The sequence below is a fragment of the Mobula hypostoma genome, chromosome 9, assembly GCF_963921235.1.
Source record: "Mobula hypostoma chromosome 9, sMobHyp1.1, whole genome shotgun sequence".
NCBI lineage: Eukaryota > Metazoa > Chordata > Chondrichthyes > Myliobatiformes > Myliobatidae > Mobula > Mobula hypostoma.
The window spans coordinates 130,294,004-130,317,741 of record NC_086105.1 but is presented as its reverse complement, the minus strand read 5'-3'; the positions used below and the strand labels follow the sequence as shown (position 1 = coordinate 130,317,741).

The 23,738-nt window shown below is 43.9% G+C and overlaps 1 protein-coding gene across 12 annotated transcripts in view; it reads right to left on the bottom strand.

Annotated features, from left to right (window-relative positions):
* Positions 1-23,738, bottom strand: part of rhbdl1 (rhomboid, veinlet-like 1 (Drosophila)) — a 248,693-nt gene that overhangs the window by 55,241 nt on the left and 169,714 nt on the right. For all 12 annotated transcript variants that reach the window (XM_063059151.1, XM_063059150.1, XM_063059156.1 and 9 more), the window contains one exon: positions 2,670-2,782. In XM_063059151.1, coding sequence (XP_062915221.1) covers positions 2,670-2,782 — 113 coding nt within the window. The remainder of the gene's footprint in view (positions 1-2,669; positions 2,783-23,738) is intronic.

The following is a 23,738-nucleotide window of genomic DNA, read 5'->3' as shown; positions in this document are numbered from 1 at the left end:
AGGTCAAACAACATCCCAAGCCTTTTCAGTTTTTAATTCAGAATATAAATTCACATTAAAATTTTGGCTCGATATCCATATCTCAGCCCATTTGTCAGACTATTTTCCTTTGGTAACAAACACATCTACAAATCTTAGATTTGAATTCCAATTAACCCTTCAACACAATTTTTAGGGGTCCTAGACTTCTTCCATTATCATTTACTGTACAACTTGGTTCCAAATTGGCCTTTCTTTAATTTAAAGATACGTTCCCTTTGTGATGTTATTTTTCCTTGTTTATAATTATTTTTAGCATTCAGTCTGAATTTCACAATAAAAGAGGAACTATATACTTCCTTTAACAGATACAATGATAAACAAATTTAAAAAAGGAAATGCTAGCAGATGCATTGAGAGAAAAAGTTTTAAAAGTTAATCTAGTTACCTCCTCACAGATGGTTCCTGGTGGATGTTGGAAATCCATTTCCATTTCAAGTTTCCAACATCCACCATCTTTTGCTTTTAAAGTGGTCTGCAGGTATTCTGCTGAGGATTGTCATGGAGATTGCCATGGAAACCTGCCTGCCTGGATTTAGAATTAGCTTACCCACAGAAGGCAAAAAATCACAGTCGAATGGAGTGTATTGTGCCTGGAGGTCAGTGACGAGTGGTGTTCACAGGAATCTGTTCTGGGACCCCTGCTCTTTATGGCTTTTATAAATGACTTTGATGAAGTGGAGACGTGAGGTAACACGAAGGTTGGAGGTGTAGTGGATATGTAGAAGGGTATAGACAGGATGCAGAGTTGGGCAGAGAAGTGGCAGACAGAGTTCAATGCAGAAGTGTGAAGTGATACACTTTGGAAGATCAAGAAGTACAAGGTTAATGGCAGGATTTTTGGTAGTGTGGAGGAACAAAAGGATCTTGAGGTACATAGATCACTCATAGTTGTCGTGCAAGTTAATAGGCTGGTTAAGAAGGTGTAAGGTGTCCTGGCCTTTATTATTTGGGGGACTAAGCTGAAGAGCCATGAGGTAATGTGGCAGTTCTTAAAGCTCTGGTTAGACCACATTTAGGGTAGTGTGCTCATTGTATGTCACCTCATTATAGGAAAGATGTGGAAGCTTTAAAGAGAGTGGAGAGGATGTTTACCAGGATGCTGCCTAGATTAGAGAATACGTCTTATGAAGAAAGGATGAATGAGCTAGGGCATTTTTCTTTGAAGTAATGGAGGATGAATGGTGATTTAACAGAAGTACTGTATATAAGATTATGAAAGGCACAAATAGAGTGGACAGCCATTATCTTTTTCCCAGGGCAGCAATGCCCAATACCAGAGAACATCCAGTGAAGGAAAGTTTAAGGGGGATATCAGAGGTAGGTTTTTACAGAGTGGAGGGCGCCTGGAATGAATTACTACGGTGGTGGTACAGGCTATTACAATAGGGACATTTAAGACACTCTTAGATAGGCACATACCTGTAGATACAAGAAAAATAGAAGGTTATGTGCTGTGTAGGAAGGAAGGGTGATAATAATCATATTAGGGATTATGAATTAATAATAAAGACTAACAATAAGGACTATTGCTAGATTAAGGCATTGGTAAGACTGCACTTGAGCAATTTTGGGCCCCTTATCTAAGAAAAGATGTGCTGGCATCGGAGAGAGCTCAGAAGTTCACGAGAATGACTCCGGGAATGAAAAGGTTGGCATGTGAGGAGCGTTTGATGGTCCTGAGCCTGTACTCACCGGAGTTTAGAAGAATGAGGGACAGATCTCATTGAAACTTATCAAATATTGAAAGGTCTAAATAAAGGGGATGTGGAGAGGATGTTTCCTATAGTGGGTGAGTCTAGGACCAGAGGGCACAGCCTCATGTTAGAGTGATATTCCTTTAGAACAGAGATGAGGAGGAATTTCTTTAGCCAGGGAGTAGTGAATCTGTGGAACCCATCACCAATGACAGCTATGGAGGCCAAGTCACTGGGTGTATTTAATGCAAAGGTTGCTTGGTTCTGATTAGTAAGGGCATCAAAGGTTAAGGGAGCAGGCAGGAGAATGGGGTTGAGAGGGATAATAAATCAAGCAAGATGGAATGGTGCAGCAGACTTGATGGGCCTGATAGACTAATTCTGCTCCAATGCCTTATGGTCTTATGATTGTGAAGTACGTTTATATTAGTCAGCTATGATAGAACACTGACTATTTGATTGAATTGGTACAGTGTATAGTGTTGACGGCACACAAGAAGTTCAATATATTCTTGATCGTGCACTTTGATTGGGAGCTCCCTCCCTATTCTCAGAACCAACCCCAGGAACTCATTGTCCAAAACTTCCCCACAATTGCAGTTGCTGTCTACAGGATCCAATGCAGCAAGGCCTGTACTTAATTGCACTTAAAATTTTCAGAATTTGTGTGAACAGGAACATCAAAGTTTCCTTCAGGTTCATTTGCAGTTCTGAGTTGGATATTTACTGACATTACTTTATTACTGTCGGCGTATTATTTTGGAATGTTTTTGTTTGGTCCCCATAGAGTAATTAGATGAACTATAAATGGCCTAACCAAGACCAACCATATCGAAAAAAAAAATTTTTAAATGGCTTTCTCATCTGAGTGATATTATTATGTTTACTTAGACTTACAACTGAAGTGTGTAGGTTCACCAGTTGCTACCTCACCTGCTAATACACCAGCCAGATACAGCAGTCCGATGCGCATGATCCCATGGACCATCTCAAGTGGCACTCCAATCATCAACTGCAAAAATGCATTGAACCCCAGCTGTTCCAACCTGTGACAATCACAAAGCCTGTATTAGAGTCAAACTCTAATATTAGAACATCGTAACTATTAGTATTCAATGAGCTCAAATCCCAGTTTTAATTCTTATTAAAACCTGATGTTTCCATGCCTATTATACCTTTATAGTCTGTTGTGGCAGAATTAAAATATTCGGCAGATAAATGTTCAAAGCTACTCTTCCACCAAAACAAATCAAATAACAATGCAGGCAATTATTCTCACAAGTAAGACCAAATAAAATGCTATAAAACAATAGTTTTGCCATTAAATATTTAAACAACTAATTTGAAAACTTTGTCATATTTCTAGTTGCTCAGTTTGATTGGTAGGTTGAGGCATATGTCCTGTATGCTGTACAATTAAATTGCAAAAAGCCAATATACTTCCAAGTATTCAGGGAGTCACACTAACTATTTTGCAATATGCCCAATAGCTTAAAATGAAGACTTCAGGTTATTTTTCCCAGAAATCTGATAGAAATTCAAACTGATAATGGTTTGGCAAGGGCAGCCATGTATCTGGGACACTGGTGAATAATTAATCTAACAATGTACCTCCTTAATCAATGAGAATAAAGGATTGACAAATAATTAGAGAAAGGCTAGAAAAGGAGAGTGAATTAAAATGGATGAATTTGATGCCAAATCAGATGGAGAAAGTGAAATATAGGAAAGAAAGTTTGTATTAAAACTGAGAAAACTGAGAGAAGTTTAAAGAAAAATGTAAAGAAACAGATATTTGACAGTTTAATAGATCCTAAAAAATATATTAATCACTTTCTGTGCAACAGACAATTATCATGACATTGAAAGGGTACCTATCCTAGTATTTATAAAGAACTTTTGTGGCCAATTTAATGGATAATTTACATCCAAACTTTATGCATGATCACAAACTAGTTACGCATAAGATGTTACTTAAGTGAAGGTAATGTGGAGCTCTGCAAATTCAGCAGCAACATATTGACTCATAATTTGCAGGATTATTTCTTCCTTGCTACAGACTGCTGTTTGATTTACAGATTAATAATGAAACTTGTTCAAATTTTATTATTTGTTCAACAAACTTTGCCCCAACATATTTAATCATATCCATGAAGGAAGAGATACTCTTGATATAAAAGGATGTGGTCAAACAATGAGAAACTTTCTAAGAGAAGATAATGAGAACATAAATGAAATATTCCCACTGGAAGAAAAGCTGAATTTCGTTGGATCAATGTCCAATGGATGTCGTTCAGGACTGAATTGTGCATGGCTTCCAAGTGTTGAATAGTCAAACTGTCAACCATCCATCCCAGACATGAAAAGTGGTGCCTTTACTGAAATTATAGTACGATAGTACCCAGCACTGATCATTGAGAAGAGTCCAGGTCAAAAATCAGAATTGTCCTGTGTTTTCACTTTTTTCAGGCTGAGGAGCTCAAACACTTGTTTGTACCCCATCCATACCGCATCGTTCTTCTTTCTGAACTATGGTTTCCTCTTTCCACTGTTAACAAAGGCCATGACTGCATTTCATTCATTTCCCACAGCTTTGGTCTCATCCCCTCTCCTCTAGGACAAAACAAGAACAAAGTCTGCCTCATTTTCACTTTCCACCCATATAGACATTCCCTATAAATCTTTTTCTGCAATTACTCCATATTCAAAGTGATCCCACCATCAGACACATCCAGAGCACTGCATCTGTATTCACAATGTGGTCTCCTCTACTTTGGAGAAACCAGACACAGATCAGGTGTTCAGCTGCGGAGCATCTGCACCCAGTCTGTAGCGAATTTCCTGAGCTTGCCTTGACCAGCCACTTTAATTCTGCATCGTGCACGCACTCAGACCTGTCTGTCTGTAGCCCTCTGTATTGTTACAACAAGACCCAACGCAAGCTTGCAAAATAGCACCTCATTTTCCCTCTGGGCTCATTGCAACCTTCTGGATTCAATATTAGATACAACAACTTTAGGTAATATGACTTCTCTCTATTTCAGTCATAGAATAATAAAGCACACAGGAGCAGGCATAATATGTCAGCACTGAGGATGATGCTGATCTAAAGGCTAACTGCTTCGCTACCCTGGACAACACACAATACTACTACAGCTCGGGGCATCAGAGCTTCCTCTGTAAGGAATTTGTCCATTCTCCCCCTGGAAGGCATGGGTGCTCTAGTTTCCTCTCACTGTCCAAAGACCTACTAGTTAGTAGGTTAATTGCTCATTGTAATTTATCCCGTGATTAGGCTAGAATTAAATTGGGGTTGCCGGCAGGCCAGCTTGAAGAACCAGAAGGGCCTATTCTGCACTCTCTCTCTCTAAATAAATTAATCTCATCTGCTTAATCATGGTCCTTATCCCTCTAATCACTGCCTGCTCATGCATCTGTTAAATGTTGCTATCATATCTAATTCTACCACCTCCTCTGGCAGTGCAATCCAATTCCTTATCACTCTGGGTAAAGAACTTGCCTTGCAAATCTCCTTTATTATTTCCCCCTCATCTTAAACCTATGCCACTGAATATTTCTCATTCCTTTCTCCATCCTGTGAAAAAGACACAATGGGGCAAAAATAATCTATCTGTGATATTGGTTCAGCTTGTTTGCGTGTGTGTTTTTTTTTCTTTTTGCCCTCCCCCCTCCCCTGGGAGTGGATGATATCTCAGCCTTCCTGTTCGTTTCATAATTACTACATCTTTTATCTATGTTCTCACTCTCTAACTGCCCCCACACACTCATTAAGCAGACAACCTTGCACCATCACCCAATTTTATCCTTTCAGACGTACCTTCCTCCTTCAACTTCCCTGCAGCTTAACACGTTTCCTTGTATTTGCCAATTTGAAGAAGGATCTTCAACCCTTCACACAGATATGGCCTGACCTGCTGAATATTTCCAGCCTCTCCTGTGATTATTTTAGATTTCCAGAATTTGGAGGATTTTTTTTGACTTTTCACTTATTTGTACCTTTCTATCTTTCTCCTTACTATGTAGTGGTTTGGATGGGGGCTATAAGCTCATAATTACTCTAAATTTTCTCCTGCAGTGCTAAAAACGAGATTCCATTGTCATTATCTGCTGGTTCAGATGGTGCTGAACTGTGATGTCCTTGAGATCGTGGCTCAGACAATTGTTCTTTAGGTTCATAGGCAACGTTCCCTCAAATTTTAGTAGTCAGTGTGCGCAAAAATATTATGTTATGCAAATTTTTTTCCTGTGACAAAAGTATGTGCGCACTGAATGCACACATGGCACAGTTTATGTAGGTTTACAAAATACTTGACATAAAACTGCACAGAATAACAACAAAATAACATACATATTTAAGTCACAGTTTTTTTTTCTCTCTCCTGCCTTTGGCATTTACCCATTCTTTGTAAACTATCTAGACTAATAGAACTTCCATCCAATTGATAGCTTTTGATTCTCATTAACATATCGAAATGACATTCACCTAAACGGTTTCTCAGGTTGTTTTTGAGTTGATTCATTAGGCTAAAACCTCACTCACAGTCCGCACCAGCCGCAAGAAAGGTTCCCCCAATGTCCATCAACTGTGCAAGGTCGCAAAACTGTTCATTTTGAAGTACAAATGCCACCATTTGAGCAAAGTTTGAAATCAGTTTGGAGTTAATTTTTTCTTGCATGGAAGATTTGAAATCATTAAACTGTCTAACTATTACAATATTTTCAGCTAGAAAATCATGATATTTCAGACATAAGGCATTAACTTGTTCATCGCCAAATGTGAAGTTACAATCTGCAATTGCGGAGAAATCAAAAGCTGACCATTCTTCCACCTCAACTTTGATCTCCTCTGGGTTTGATCATTTTCGCTGTCGCTCATCTGCACTCAACCGTAACATGCGTAGCACTCCTGTAACGGGTAATGACGGGTACTGTTGCCTGAGCTTTTGTACACCATCCAAATATGATTTACTTGCCAAGTGATGCTTCAAAAAGTCAAGTTTCCAAATATCATCCCACTTCTTTCCACTAGCAAATTCTCCAGCAACTTTCACATCATGACAATACAAACAGATAACTCCAGTTTCTGAATCATACATAAATATTCCTCCTAGCGGAACGTTCATGACCTCATGGGCTTTCGGTCTAACAGTTTCTACTATTTTGTTAAGCCATTCAACTTTAAACAAATTTGCAGTTTTTTTGCGCTTCACGCCCTTCGCTTCTTTTGAATTCGACATAGTAAATCAATATTTTTTCCAATAAAAACGTAGTAAGCTACCTACAGGATTTGAAATAGATCTTTGTAAACTTTACGATATGAACACTGTCCGCCAAACATGGCTGCCGCCGTGATGCAGCTGTACAAACCAGAACAGGAAAGGTGAGGTGACATAAATTAGTGACATGCATTGTGGTACAGGTGTCCCCCGCTTTTCGATCGTCCGCTTTACGAAAGCTCACTGTTACGAAAGACCTACATTAGTACCCTGTTTTCGCTTTCAAAAGGTGTTTTCTCTGTTATGAAGAAAGGCAGTGCGTGATAAAAAATCAGCATGCGAAAAAATCAGCGCGCACCCTGAGCAGCCGCTCTGCCCCGGATTCGGAACGGTATTGCTTAAACACGTTGCATTGAGCAGCCATTAGCAAGATGAGTTCTAAGGTGTCGGAAAAGCCTGATAGAGTAAGGGTGTTACACTTAGCGTAAAACTAGACATAATTAAGCATTTTGATCGTGGTGAACGAAGCAAGGACAAAGTGAGTTTGGCTTGTGGAAGATGACGAAGATGATGTTGAAGAGGTTTTGGCATCTCATGACCAATAACTGATAGATGAAGAGCTGATGCAATTGGAAGAGGAAAGGATAACCATCAAAATCGAATGCAGAAAGTGAAGCAACTGCGTGAGATTTTCGCTGCAATGATAAGGTACGACTTTAATTTTGAAAGGGTACGTAGGTTTAGGGGATATTTGCAGGATGGTTTGAGTGCTTACAAACAATTGTATGATAGAAAAATGTGCAAGGCTCAGCAGTCAAGCAAGCCTTCCACATCAGCCACAGCAGGCGACGAACCTCGACCTTCGACATCGAGGCGGGCAGTTATAGGAGAAGATGAGCTGCCTGCCCTGATCGACGATGAGATGACACCCCCGTGTCCCACCACCCCAACACCCAGGCCCCGGACAGACACTGTACCAATTCGCGAAGTACACAGCGGTAGCCAGGAGGCACACAGCATATCTTTAAGAAAAAAGCCGAAATAAACATGCTAATTAATTAGGTGCCACCTAGCATGTAATTGTCGGCCCAGATCAGAGGCAATGCAATCGGCAATCGCCTCTGATCTGCGCCAACATTTACGTGCCAGGCAGCACCTAATTAATTAGCATGTTTATTTTGGCTTTTTTCTTAACGATGTTCTGTGTGCCTCCCGGCTACCGCTGCGTTCTTCGCGGCAATGTATCAGGTCAGCGGCCCGGATGGTGGGGCTACTGCACCACCCAGCCTGCGACGACTCAGTCTAACACATCAGTGTGCTCGATGTCTTCCCAATTCCTGTAAGTGATACTACATTGTACATACATTATTTCTACTTTATATAGGCTGTGTATTTTTACGTGTTATTTGGAAGATTTGGCAGCTTCATAATTTAAAGCAGCGGTCCCCAACCACCGGGCCGCGGATCGGTACCAGGCCACGAGGAAACGATATGATTTGGCGATAGGAATCAGCTGCACCTTTCCACATTCCCTGTCACGCACTGTTGAGCTTGAATGCACGCAAGGTCATTACGCACGCGTCATCCATGTCAGCGCGGGAAGGAGATCAACTCCTCGAGCTTGCAACTGACGGCGCGCTGAAAAGTATGTTTGATATAACATCTCTGCCGGCATTCTGGATCAAAGTCAGGGCTAAATATCCTGAGATAGCCACGAAAGCACTGAAAACGTTGCTTCCATTTCCAACATTTTTCTGCAAAGCAGAGTTTTCTGCAATGAATGCAACGAAAACCAAATTGCAGAATAGACTGGACATAAGAAACTCCCTTCGAGTATCGCTGTCTCCCATCACCCCTCGATGGGACCATCTTGTTGCAGGAAAACAAGCCCAGGGCTCCCACTGATTCAGCGATACCGATATTAGTGTGTTGCAATGATTTTATATGTTCATATGGGAAAAATATCCGCTGTGTGTTTAATATCCAAACGTTACTTAAAATGCTATGATGCTATTGACTTACTTATATAACCATATAACAATTACAGCACAGAAACATGCGATCTCTACCCTTCTAGTCCGTGCCGAATGCTATTCCCAGTCCCACTGACCTGCACTCAGCCCATAACACTCCATTCCTTTCCTGTCCATATACCTATCCAATTTTTTTTTTAATGATAATATCGAACCTGCCTCTACCAGTTCTACTGGAAGTTCGTTCAACACTTACTTCAAGCTCCCCTGTCCTCCCCTGATAACTGACTTATCGCTATATTCATGCGAGGAAATATGCGCTGTGTGTTTAATATTAAATTCGTTAGTTAAATCATTTTAGAAACGAAATTGAGTGTATTAGCCACTTATCCCCTGTGATCCGGTCGTGATTAACCCCTCCCCCCGAATGGAATTGCCAAAACCGATTTGCAGAGAAAAAAAATTGGCTGGTACACGCATGCGCAGGTCACGCATGCGCACTGGTGCCCGCGGAAGGCTTGATGGTCATTGTAGTCTTCGCTGGGTAAACACAACGTATTTGACTGCTACTCGTCTGTTGGCCGCCCCCCCGCCGGGTCGGCCTGTCCACAAGAATATTGTCAATATTAAGCCGGTCCGCAGTGCCAAAAAGGTTGGGGACCCCTGGTTTAAAGGTTACTGGAGAGCGTGTTTATGCCAACAGCGCTTGCGTGAGATTTTCTGCCGAAAGAGCTTGCATGAGATTTTCGCTACGGAGATCTGTGCAGGCAATCATTGTAGAGAAGTATTTCTACTTTATATAGCCTGTGTATTTATCATATCATTCCTGCTTTTACTATATGTTACTGTTATTTTAGGTTTTGTGTGTTATTTGCCATGATTTGGTAGGTTATTTTTGGGTTTGCGAACGCTCACAAAATTTTCCCAGATAAATAAATGGTAATTGCTTCTTCGCTTTACGACATTTCGGTTTACGAACCGTTTCATAGGAACGCTATACCTTCCAATGGCGGGGGAAACCTGTATTTGAAAAACCGACTAACTAGTTAACAGAAACAATTAGCTAAAAGATTATTTTCAATAAGTATAATTATTAATTACATTATTTTAGGTAACTAACCTTTTGTGCGCAAATTAATTTCCTTTGTGTGCTGGTTGAAAAACGTGTGTGCGTGCACACACGCGCACAGCTTAGAGGGAACTATGTTCATAGGGATGATTTGGGGGCAGTGGGGTACTTAGAGGACAGGTTATGATTTAGGGATGGGGTGAGGAAGAGTCTGAGGTCAGGGGCTGTAAATGAAGAGTTGGCGCAGGAGCCTATGGTCTGGGCCAAGGTTGGAGTGCTTAGCGGTCGAAGTCCAGCAATCCCCATGGTCAATGACTGTGCTCAGCAGACTCTGTGGACAAGGCTCTAAGCAGTGGCCAATCGGAACATAGCTCGCTCAGGTTCACCGATTGAGTAGAAAAGGCAGCAACTCAGGGCAGTTTGATGCTTTGAGCAGCACCTAATCAGAACAAACTAAACTGAAGTAAGGCAGGAGCAAGCAGGGTGACCATTATGCATGATGTTCCGACAGAATGGGTACGAGGTGAAGGAAATCAATTGGGCCTTAAAAGGACCGACAGAAAAACCAGGAAACCTAACAACAAGGAGGAGCCCTTCGCCTGTCTTCCTGTCTTCCCTATATTTCCACGGTTTCTGGAAGGATCACCAGGATCCTGAAGAAATACCGGATTAATACCATCTACAAACCCGTAAGGAATCTCAAGTTACAGTTTATGCATGCCAAAGTTGACCTGGGACTCACGTCAGCTGGCATTTGCAAAGCAGCATGTATTGGGAAGACGGGGCACATGGTGAAAACCCAAATCAAGGGGCACAGGAGATGTATCCATTTGGGATGCCCAGAGAAATCAGTGGTAGCAGAACACTGCATTTGCAATAGCCATAGGATTGACTTCAACAGCACAAAACTACTGTGCCACACCAGTGGCTTTTGGGACCGTCTGGTAAAGGAAACCATTGAAATAAAACTAGAGGAAAAGAATTTTAATGAAGACAAAGATCTCGCTCTAAGTAAGAACTGGAATTCAATTGTAAACAAAGTGAGAGAGCAGAAACTTGATTGGATGAGGACTAACCAATCAGGAGGGACGGACTACCACCAGACTAGACATATCCAGGCATCACCCCTGAAGAAGATGGCAGAGTTTGTAATCGAAACATCGGTTATGATCAATACCTGAACCCAGCGGGAAGCCCAAGAAGAATTTATTCTTCATATATGCTGGGAAAGCACTAGATCCTTTTTTCAGAGTGGCCATTGTTGGAGTGGTTAGAGTTAGAGTGGGGGTTTGAGGCTTTAGCTCCAAGGTTTAAGTCCGATAGAGTTAGATAGAGTTTTTTTTTCTCCCTCACAGTTTATCGTTTTTTCTTCTTTATATTTGCTCAGTTAGAGATGCCAGGCAGGACAGTGGAATTCCCCTCTTGTGGGAAGTGAGAAGGCAGAGAGACTTCCAGTGCCCCCAACAACTACACTTGCGAGAAGTGCATCCAGCTGCAGCTTCTAGCACATGGTGTTAAGGAGATGGAGCTGGAACTGGATGAACTCTGGATCATTCAAGAGGCTGAGGGGTGACAGGTAGGACATATAGAAAGGTAGTTACACCAAGCTGCAGGACATAGGAAAATGGGTGACAGTCGGGAAGAGGAAAGGGTTTAAGGAGCCAGTGCAGAGTACCCCTGTGGCCAAACCCCTCAACAACAGGTATACCACTTTGGACACTGTTGGGGGTGGCAGGGGGGAATGACCTAGCATAGTAGAGTCATGGCAGTTGGGTCTTTGGCACTGAGTCTGGCTCTGTGACTCGGGGGGAGTGGTTGAGGTAAGCTGTAGTGATAAGGGATTAATTAGTTAGGGCAACAGAAAGTTCGATCTGTGGGTGGGAATGAGATTCCCGGACGGTATGTCACCTCCTGGGTGCCAGGGTCTGGGGACATTGGATCGAGTCCTCAGCATTCTTAAGTGGGAAGGTGAACAGCCAGAGGTCATGGCCCATGTAGGTACCAATGACATAGGTAGGAAAAGTGAAGAGGTTCTGTAAAAATGTGCTTAGGGTGCTAGGTGCTAAGTTAGAGGGCAAGACCTCCTCAGGACTGCTAACTGTGCTATGTGCTAATGAGGCTAGCAAAAGGAAGACTATACAGCTTAACGCATGGCTAAAGAGTTGGTGTAGGAGGGAGAGCATCAGATTTTTGGATCATTGGGCTCTCCTCCAGGGAAGGTGGGACCTGCACAGAAAAGACGGTTTGCACCTGAATTGGAAGAGGACTAATATCCTAGCAGAAAGATTTGTTAGCGCTAATGGGGCTATATTAAATATCACCCAACAGTCCAGGGGATTTAGAGGAACAAATTTGTAGAGAGATCACAGACCGTTGCAAGAAACACAAAGTTGTTCTAGAAGATGTTTTAAACTTTCCACATATTGACAGGGACTCCTATACTGTAAAAGGACTAGATGGGAGAGAGTTTGTCAAATATGTTCAGGCAAGTTTCCTTAATCAATACGTAGAAGTCCCATTGAGAGTGTGTGATACTTGACCTGCTACAGGGGAATGAGACAGGGCAGGTGATAGAAGTATGTGTAGGGGAACACTTTGCCATTGGTTTCAATCTAAAATTGCCAAAAAGGTAGGTCTGGTCCATGGGTTGAAATTCTAAATTGAGAAAGGTCAATTTTGGTAATATCAGAAAGGATGTGGCAAGTGTGGATTGGGACAGGCTGTTTTCTGGCAAAGGTGTACTTGGTAAATATGAGGTCTTCAAAAGTGAAATTTTGATGGTACCAAGCTTGTATTTGCCTGTCAGAATAAAAGGTAAATATAATAGATGTAGGGAAACCTTGGTTTTCAAGAAAAATTGAAGCCCTGATTAAGAAAAAATAAGGAGGTGCATTGCAGGTAGGAACAAATGAGGTGCTTAATGGGTATAAGAAATCCCAGCGAACAATTAATAAAGAAATCAGGAGGGCAAAAGGAAGACATGAGGTTGTCTTAGCAGACAAGGTGAAGGAGAATTCTAAGGGACCCTACAGATATGTTAAGAACAAAAAGATTGCAAGGGACAAAATTGGTCCTCTGGAAGATCAGAATGGTAATCCATGTGTGGAGCCAGGAGAGATGGGAGAGATCTTAAATGAAATGTTTGCATCTGTATTTACTCAGGAGATGGACAAGGAGTCTATAGAAGTGAGGCAAGATGGCATCAGTTTCATGGACCCCACAGAAATTACAGGGGAGGAGGTGTTTGCTGTCTTGAGGCAAGTTAGGGTGGATAAGTCCCCAGGGCCTGAAAAGGTGTTCCCTCGGACCCTGTGGGAGACACGTGCAAAAATTGCCAGGGCCCTGGCAGAGATATTTAAACCATCCTTAGTGACAGGAGAGGTACCAGAGAAATAGACAATAGTTAATGTTGTTCCACTGCTTAAGAAAAGCTCTAAAAATTCACCTGAAAATTATAGGCTGATGAGCCTGACATCAGTAGTGGGATAGCTATTGGAGGCGATCTAAGAGACCGAAAATGAATATTCTGATAGACATGGACTGATTAAGGATAGTCCATAAGACAATAAGACCATATGACATAGGAGCACAATTAGGCCATTCAGTCCATCGAGTCTGCTTCACTTCATCAGGGCTGATCCAGGATCCCACTTAATCCCAAGCACCTGCCTTCTCACCATATCCTTTGATGCCCTGACCAATTAGGAAACCATCAACTTCCACTTTAAATATACTCACGGACATGGCCTCCACCACAGTCTGTGGCAGAGCAGTCCGCAGATTCACCACTTGCTGGTTAAAAAAATTCCTCCTTACCTCTGTTCTAAAAGGTTGCCCCTCAACGTTGAGGCTGTACCCTCTAGTTCTGGATACCCCCACCAGAGAAAACATCCTCTCCACATCCACCTTATCTAGTCTTTTCAACATTTGGTAGGTTTCAATGAGATCCCCCTGCATTCTTCTAAATTCCAGTGAGTACAGGCCCAAAGCTGCCAAACAGTCCTCATATGTTAACCTTTTAATTCCTGAAATCATCCTCGTGAACCTCCTCTGGACTCTGTCCAATGATAACACATCCTTTCTGAGATATGGGGCCCAAAACTGTTGACAATACTCCAAGTGTGGCTTGACTAGTGTCTTATAAAGGCTCAGCAACCTCCTTGCTTTTATACTTTATTCCCCTTGAAATAAATTGCAACAATGCATTCGCCTCTTTACCACAGACTCAACCTGTAAATTAACCTTCTGAGGGACTTGCACGAGGACTCCTAAGTCTCTCTGCACTGCTGATGTTTGAATTTCCTCCCATTTAGATAAATGTCTGCACTATTGTTTGTTTGACCAAAATGCATTATCATACATTTCCCAACTCTGTATTCCATCTGCCAAAAGTAGTGGTCCCTGAGAAGCACCACTAATCACGGGCAGCCAAAGAGAAAAGGCCCCTTTCATTCCCACTCACTGCCTCCTGCCTGTCAGCCATTCTTCTGTCCATGCCAGTAAGTTTCCTGTAACACCATATGATTTTACCTTGTTAAGCAGCCTCATGTGTGGCACCTTATCAAATGCCTCTTGAAAATCTAAGTAAGTGACATCCACTGCCTCTCCTTTGTCCACTCTGGTGGTTACTTCCTCGAAGAACCCTAACAGATTTGTCAGGCAACATTTCCCTTCACAGGAACCATGCTGACTTTGAGTTATTTTATCATTAGCCTCTAAGTACCCTGAAACCTCATCCTTACTAATGGACTCCAACTCTTTCCCAACCACTGAGGTTAGTCAGCATGGCTTTGTGCATAGTAGGTCATGTCCAACCAATCTTATAGGGCTTTTCGAGGAAGCTTCGAGGAAAGTCGATGAAGGCAAAGCATGAACTTATCAAGGCATTTGACAAGAGGTTGGTCAAGAAGGTTCAGTCATTCAGCATTCAAGATGAGGTAGCAAATTGGATTAGACATAGGTTTTGTGCGAGAAGCTAGAGAGTGGTAGTAGATGGTGGCCTTGGTGCTGCAGGCCTGTGACTAGTGGAGTGTTGCAGGGATCGGCGCTGGGTCTATTGTTGTTTGTCATCTACAGTATATCAACGATCTGGATGACAATATAGCTAACTGGATCAGCAAACATACGGACGGCACCAGGATTGGGGGTGCAGTGAACAGCAAGGAAGGCTGTCATGGCTTGCAATGGGATCTGCATCAGCTGGGAAAATGAGCTGAAAAATGGCAGATAGAATTTAATGCAGACAAGTGTGAGATGTTATACTTTCGTAAGACCAACAAGCGTAGGTCTTACACAGAGACGGTAGGGCACAGAGGAGTGTGGTGGAACAAAGGGATCTGGGAATACAGGTCCATAATTCACTGAAAATGGCATCCTAGGCACATTGGCCTCCATAACTCTAAGTATTGAGTACAGGAGATGGGATGTTATGTTGAAGTTGTATACGACATTGATGAGGCATAATTTGAAGTATTATGTGCAGTTTTGGTCACCTACCAAGAGGAAAGATATAAATAAGGTTGAAAGAGCACAGAAAAATTTACAAGGATGTTGCCAAGACTGGAGGACTTGAGTAAATAAGGAAAGATTGTGCAGGTTAGGACTTTTTTCCATGGAATGTAGAAGATTGAGAGGAAGTTTGATCAAGGGATAAAAAATTCTGAGAGGTATTAATGGGGTAAATGCAGACAGGCTTTTTCCATTGAGGTTGAGTGGGACAACACTAGAGGTCATGAGTTAAGGGTGAGAGGTGAACAGTTTAACGGAAACATGAGGGGAAACTTCTTCACTCAGAGGATCGTAAGTGTGTGGAATGAGCTGCCAGTGCAAGTGGTGCATGCAAGCTCAATTTCAATGTTTAAGAGAAGTTTGGATAGGTACATGGATGGTAGACATGTGGAGAGCTATGGTCCCGATGCATGTCAAAGGGAGTAGGCAGATTAAATAGTTTGGCATGGACTAGATGGACCAAAGGGCCTGTTTCTGTGCTGTTCTCTTCTATGACTCAACCCCCAGGTGGCCAATGCTCGGGTCAGAGGCAAGAGACACAAGAGCCGATGATACTCCCCCCCACCCCCACCCCAGTTGGCGAGTCTCAGGGTCAGAAGACTATATGGGTCCAGAGCTTGAGACATAGTCAAATCCCATGATCCCAAGGTTGAAATCCCTGGGTCAGTGTATCTGGAGGTCTGAAAGTCTGGCCAGGGACTGGAGGTTGGAGGCCCAATATCTGAGAGTCCAGGCCAGGGACTGGTGATTGGATGCCCCATTGCCTGTCTGTATGTGTTAGTGGGAGAGGGGTTTGTATTGCTATTTTTGTTTTGTTTTGATTGTTGTTTTGTTCTGTTTTGACTGTTTGTTTTGTTCTGCTGAACATGGCAGACATGCTACGCTAGTACAGGTCGACCTTCACTAATCCGACTACCTGTAATCCAGCACTGATTATGCTTAATATGATCCTTCTGTAATTCAGCATTTTCACTAATCCGGCACTCCTCAGGTCCCAATGGTGCCGGATTAGTGAAGGTCGACCTGTACTAGAATATATGACAACATTTGTGGGCTGCCCCCAGCACATCCTTGGCTTGTGTTGGTTGTTAACACAAATAACACATTTCACTGTATGTTTCAATATACATGTGTTAAATAAATTAATCTGAATCTCATTATGGTGGATTTCAATTCTAAAAGCCAAAAATGGGCTTCTCCCTTTATTGATAGGTGAACCCTATTTCAGGCTTAAGGAGGGGGCACCTCAAAGGGGAAGTCAAGAATTAATACCACTAATTAGGGTTGGTGTGAACTATCAGTTTAAGATTTCAGGGGAGTATTTTCTAGATTATTTCTTTGATTCACTGAGGAAATCATAAGGTTCTATGTTGATGGAGGATGTCTACACATGGAGGCATTAGCAATTACATTAACATGGATGGAACAGCAAGTTTTCTGCTTGCCATGATTTTTTTGAATGTCTGTAAAGTGCTATTCATTAAGTGCTTAATCTTTGACAATTTATACTCTATAATTTATAAGCAGAAAACATGAGGAGAAAGTAACTCTGAGATATGTCAGGCATATGTTTGATAACTTTGAAGATTGAGTACAAATTTGGAATACAATTATCCTTTTAGGATATGTGCTGAGTCTATTCCTTGGTTGAGCATACATAGTTAATGCAAAGCATCTCTTCACATGAGTTGATGACATTGATTTACTATGAAGTGCTGAAACAGCTTTTTGCCTTTGGAAGCAATCAAATTGCCTGCTATTTTGATTTAACACAGGGAACAAAACAATGAGCTTAAATTTATTAAACCTTCCACAGCTATCATCAAGACTGTCATGCTATTTTATCCTGTAAAGTGAAGGTGCTCAGCCACTAATATTGTGTGAAATATCTGCATTTCCTCCAGGAAAGCAGGTGATCAGCAAACATGACCTCAAAAAATATCAAGGTAAATATTTTCTTTTAATGGAGATGAGAAGTGTCTCAAAATTGAACTGCAACTTAAAATTTTCAAACTTTTCCCAAAAGTTTATTAATTCTACCTAGTTGATAGTTCTTATGTTTATCAGGTACATGGAATAGCACAAATTCTTTTCCAAACCTTTATCTGTTCCACCTATTCTCTCCCAGCTTCGTACTTCATACCCACTTTCCCACCACCCACCTACTCCACAACTGGTCTCATCTATCACCTGCTGAACTCTACTCCTTCCCCTCCCCCACACCACCTTATTCTGCCTTTTGCTCCTTCCTTTCCACTTTTGATAAAGGATTTGAGCCCAAAACATCAATCGTTTATTCCCCTTCATAATGCTGCCTAGATTTCTCTAGCATTTTGTGTGTATTGCACAAGTGCAAAATAGGTCTATTTTCTATTGATAAAATGTCAGGTGAAATTCAGGTATCCAATCATTAACATTTGACTGCACTGCAAATGGCCACTTCCAGGACCCAGCACAATTCAAGCTTGTACCTTTGGTCCACAAAGGAACTGGGGAAAAAAAACTCTAAAAGCTAACTCACCAGTCCTTGCTTGTTTCAGGCTGCTGTTATCAATAGGTTTGCCTTAGCAGGGAATTACTATTACTGTACTTTGCTATTCCAGCCTCATTAAAATGTCAAATCACGGCCAGAGAGCATTGTCTTCATATTTGGAGGAGTAGACGATTTTGTCCTTGCTGATTCCAACTTAAAACTGGATTAAAGACACATTAGCGTCGGGTAGGGGCAGGTAAGTTCATGTTTGGTTTGTAAAATTTAAAAAATTAAGAATTTAAATCACAGGTACTTTTGTATAAGATATTCTTGTTTACGTTGAGGGGTAAATAACTAGTCTGCCATTTTGCAGAGGCCAATATGGCAGAAGTACTTTTTAAGGAATTTGGGCACAACAGCCAACAGAAATTAAAAATCTGGTGGGACATGGGAACTTCTGTTTTATATTTTATCAGCAATAAAGAACATAATTTCTTCATAAGATTCCTGGTTAATAGTATGCATTTATAAAATGGACAAAACAAAGTATGTGACTTTCCGTACACAAGGTAATTGTTTCAAAACAAGAAATCAAGGTATGTTTTGAAAGTATTTCTTTCCTGAGAACAAATATAGGTTTCCACTGGCATTATTAACACTGATACATTGTGAAGTTGTTTCAGCCCAGCTACTAGCAGTAGAAGGATTTTCAATTACAAACTGTCAAAGTTGTAATCAATCATTGCTTGATCCTTAAAGTAACATGCAGGATGTTACTGAGTATGAGGAATTCCATACTGCGTCTTGAAGAAAGGTCTCAGTCTGAAACATTGACTACTTGTTCATTTCCATGGATGCTGCCTGACCTGCTGAGTTCCTCCAGTATTTTATGTGTATTTCCATACACATTGAACCTATTGGAGGTTTCATGCTCAAGTATTTTATCTCACATGCACAAAGGTTTCCTTCTCATTTGTTTCACCCTTTCCTCACTGGTAGAATGATTCTACTTTTAATTCATTGACTATTAAATTAACTCTGCAGATTTAACTGCATGCTGGCAAGGCATCCTGCATAAAGAAAGTATTTATTTATTATAGCAAATACTATATATCTGAAGGGATATTTGTGTTCATTGTTCATCAATAAATTCCAGTTGGCTTTTATAACAAGATTATAAAAGATCTGAGTGTGAATTTGCCTTTATACAGAAGAACAACTTAGAAACTTTATAGTTTACATGAAAGCTAACCTTGATGTGTAATTAGGGACCTACAGTGCTTTGTCGAGTCCATAATTACCTTTCAGTGTCTTTCTTATTCTGTACCTTTTCATGTCAGTGGTAATGATGGTAAATTTTAGCTGGTGTGAGGTAAGGCAGGGGGCCACAGCCAAGTTAAATGCACCGTGGTAAACCTGGTATGTAGGTTGTAACTGGGTTACCTGTCTGGACATGCCCCTCTGCTGACTGCTCCTGTGGCTCCTCCCACAGACCCCTGAATAAAGGTGATTGTGTCGCTGCTCCTCCCTCAGTCCGGGGCAGATATTCAGCATGGACGAGGGTCCATTTTACTGTTAATAAAAGTCTTTCAGTATTTACTCTACTTCCAGTCTTTCGGAGTAATTGATAGTGCATCGATTTTATTAACAGTAATTTTAAGGCATGGAACACGTCCTGAGACCCGACAAGCTAGACCTTGACCCGTAACACCTGAAGCTGGAAATGCTTTCAAACTCTGGCTGGCCTGCTTCGAATCATACCTGGAGGAGATTGAAGTGACTGAGTCCACCGCGAAGCGCAGAGTTCTCCTCTCCAGGGTCAGTCCACGGGTCTACTCAATGACTAGAGACTAGCCGAGCTACGACGGCGCGATGAGCGCCCTCAGAAGACAATACCTGCAGCCGGTAAACACCGTCTATGCGCGACATCGCTCAGCAACGCGGCAGCAGCAGCCCGAAGAGTCAAGCGCTGAGTTCATCCAGGCCCTACAGACACTCGTGCGGGCCTGCGATTGCCGGGGGCTGACGGCTGAACAGCATGCGGAGCTCCTAGTAAGAGACGCCTTCATCACGGGGACCAGGTCAGTGTATGTGCGCCAGCGCCGATCTTACCTTACGTTCGGCGATTGAGCTGGCCGACATGCTGGAGGCTGCTCTGCACAACTCTGATGCTCTCCAGGCACGCGATCTCCCGACGGCCTCATGGATGCCGCAGACCCCGCAACCTGCCGGCGAATCGACCATGGCTGCTGCCTGTCGTGAGTCCGCAAAGTGCTACTTCTGCGGACTCAAGAAGCACCCCCAGAAACGCTGCCCGGCCCGACAAGCTACCTGTTCCAGCTGCGGAAAGAAGGGCCACGTCGCCAAGGTCTGTAAGTCCAAACCGCGAGCGGGATCAAGCATTGCCGCATGCAAGGCATGGGGGTTGCCATCTTGGCCGTCGCCATCTTGCATGCACACCGCCACCATGTACGAGACATGGGGGCGGCCATCTTGGTCGGCACCACCTCACACCGCCTACGACCAACGGGTGCTCACCAGGCACCCCACCGCGCCGGACCAAGACAGCGACTCGACTCTGGCTTCCGTGATCCTCGACCAAAGTGCTCCCCACCAGTTCGCAAGGTCAATGATGGACATCCTGGTGGAGGGGCACAGGACAAGCTGCCTGTTTGACATGGGCAGCACGGAGAGTTTTATCCACCCGGACACAGTGCAGCGTTGCAGACTCGCGACACAGCCGGTAAACCAGAGGGTCGCCATGGGTTCCGGGTCGCATACAACAGACGCTAGTGGCGCAGGGCACAGAATATCGAGACTTTACGTTACTGGTCATGCCTCAACTGTGTGCCCCTGTGCTGTTGGGGCTCGACTTCCAGAGCCACCTGAAAAGCGTGACAATGGAGTATGACGGGCCCCTCCCACCAATCACTGTTGTAAATCCCCAGTTTTGTAGGAATACATCACATACCCCGCTACAGACCACACACACACACACACACACACACGCACACACACACCGACCTGCACATCCCACCCAACACCATGCTAACAGCCACACTACGGACACCACTTGTGGCCTCTCTACCCTCAAGATCCCTCCCCCATCGCTGTTCGCCAACCTGACCCCCGACTGTAAACCCGTGGCAACTAAAAGCAGGAGGTACAGCGCGGGGGACAGAGCCTTCATTAAGTCGGAGGTGCAGCGGCTGCTCAGGGAGGGGGTCACTGAGGCAAGCACAAGTCCTTGGAGGGCACAGGTGGTCGTTGTTCAGAACGGGGAGAAGAATAGGATGGTTGTGGACTATTGCCAGTCCATCAGTAGGTTCACGCAGCTCGACACGTACCCTCTACCCCGCATCGCGGATACGGTCAATCAGATAGCATAGTACAAGGTGTACTCGACCATAGACCTAAAATCCGCTTACCATCAGCTCCCCATCCGCCGGGAGGACCGCCCTTACACCGCCTTCGAGGCGGACAGCAGGCTTTATCACTTCCTGCGCGTTCCCTTCGATGTCACGAATGGTGTATCTGTCTTCCAGAGGGAAATGGACCGGATGGTGGACCAGTGCCAACTGAAGGTCACGTTCCCATATCTGGATAACATCACCATCTGCGGTCACGACCAGCAGGATCACGACAACAACCTCCAAAAATTTCTCCAAGCGGCCAAAGCTTTCAATCTCACCTATAACAAGGACAAGTGTGTGTTCGGAACCACCCGACTTGCTATCCTTGGGTGTGTCGTGGAGAACGGAGTCATTGGCCCTGACCCTGACCGTATGCACCCCCTATTGGAACTCCCTCTTCCCAACATCCTCAGAGCCCTCAAAAGGTGCCTGGGCTTCTTTTCATATTACGCCCAATGGGTCCCTAACTATGCAGACAAGGCCCGCCCCCTGGTCAAGTCCATCACATTCCCCCTGTCAGCCGAGGCTCACGCAGCCTTCAGCTGCATTAAAGGGGACATTGCCAAAGCAGCAATGCATGTGGTGGATGAGGCCATTCCCTTCCAAAAAGAGAGTGACGCCTCCAACTTTGCGCTGGCTGCTACCTTCAACCAGGCGGGAAGACCAGTGGCGTTCTTCTCCCGTACCCTTCAAGGCCCTGAAATTCGGCACTCCGTGGTAGAGAAAGAGGCCCAGGCCATAGTGGAAGCTATTAGGCACTGGAGGCACTATCTTGCCAGCAAGAAGTTCACCCTGCTGACTGACCAGCGCTCAGTCGCACTCATGTTTAGCAACCAATAGCAGGGCAAAATCAAAAATGATAGAATTCTGAGGTGGAGAATTGAACTCTCCACCTATGACTATGACATCATGTACAGGCATGGGAAGCTCAACGAGCCCTCCGATGCCCTATCCCGGGGAATGTGCGCCAGCGCGCAGATCGACCGGCTATATGCCCTACATGCAGATCTTTGCCACCCAGGGTCACCCGGCTTTTCCACTTCGTGAAAGCCCGGAACCTGCCTTACTCCCTTGAGGAAATCAGGACAATGACCAGGGACTGCCAAATCTGCGCAGAGTACAAACCACACTTCTACCGACACGAAAAGGCACAACTAATCAAAGCCACCCGCCCCTTTGAGTGACTGATACCACTACCACGTCAGTCATAAAAGCCTTGCACAAGCTCTTCACTCTGTTCGGATACCCATGCTATATCCACAGTGACAGAGGGTCCTCGTTTATGAGTGACGAGCTGCGCCAATACCTACTGGCTAGGGGTATTGCAACCAGTAGGACCACGAGCTATAATCCCCAGGGGAATGGACAGGTGGAGAAGGAGAATGGCACGGTGTGGAAAGCCACACTCTTAGCCCTCAGGTCAAAGGGACTGCCGGTCTCCCGCTGGCAGGAGGTCCTTCCCGAGGCACTCCACTCCATCCGCTCCCTGTTAGGCACATCCACCAATGCCACCCCTCATGAGCGACTCTTTTCTTTTCCCAGAAAGTCGACCACTGGGACCACCCTACCATCTTGGCTGATGTCCCCGGGGCCAGTGCTGCTCCGGAAACATGCGAGGAGCAATAAATACTCCCCGATGGTCGAGAGGGTTTACTTACTTCATGCGAACCCCCAGTATGCCTATGTGGTTTTACCTGATGGGCGGGAGGACACGGTCTCCATCCGCGACCTGGTGCCCGCAGGAGCACCGGGCCCCTACCCTGAACACTCTGTGGTGACTATTAACCCCGTACCCACTGATATATATACCCACCAGACACCGTGCACTCCAAGCCCTACACAGACACCACATGACACTCCCATACCGGGCGCGACGCACACGCACGAGGGATTACCGACGTCTAACATGCTGGCACCTAAAGTCAGGCCGGAGCCAGCACAACCGCCATCGCTGGTGCAATCACCGCCGGTGCTACGTAGATCACAGCGATGGACTCGACCACCTGATAGACTTGACCTGTAAATATACTTGTTTTAAATATTGTCAGTCACTTCACCCCGCGGGACTCTTTTTTTTAAAAAAGGAGGGGTGAATGTGGTAAACCATGTATATAGGTTGCAACTGGGTTACCTGTCTGGACACGACACTCTGCTGACTGCTCCTGTGGCTCCTCCCACAGACTCCTGAATAAAGGTGATTGTGTCACTGCTCCTCCCTCAGTCCAGGACAGATACTCAGCATGGACGTGGATCCATTTTACTGTTAATAAAAGCCTTTCAGTATTTACTCTACTTCCAGTCTTCTGGCGTAATTGATAGTGCATCATGC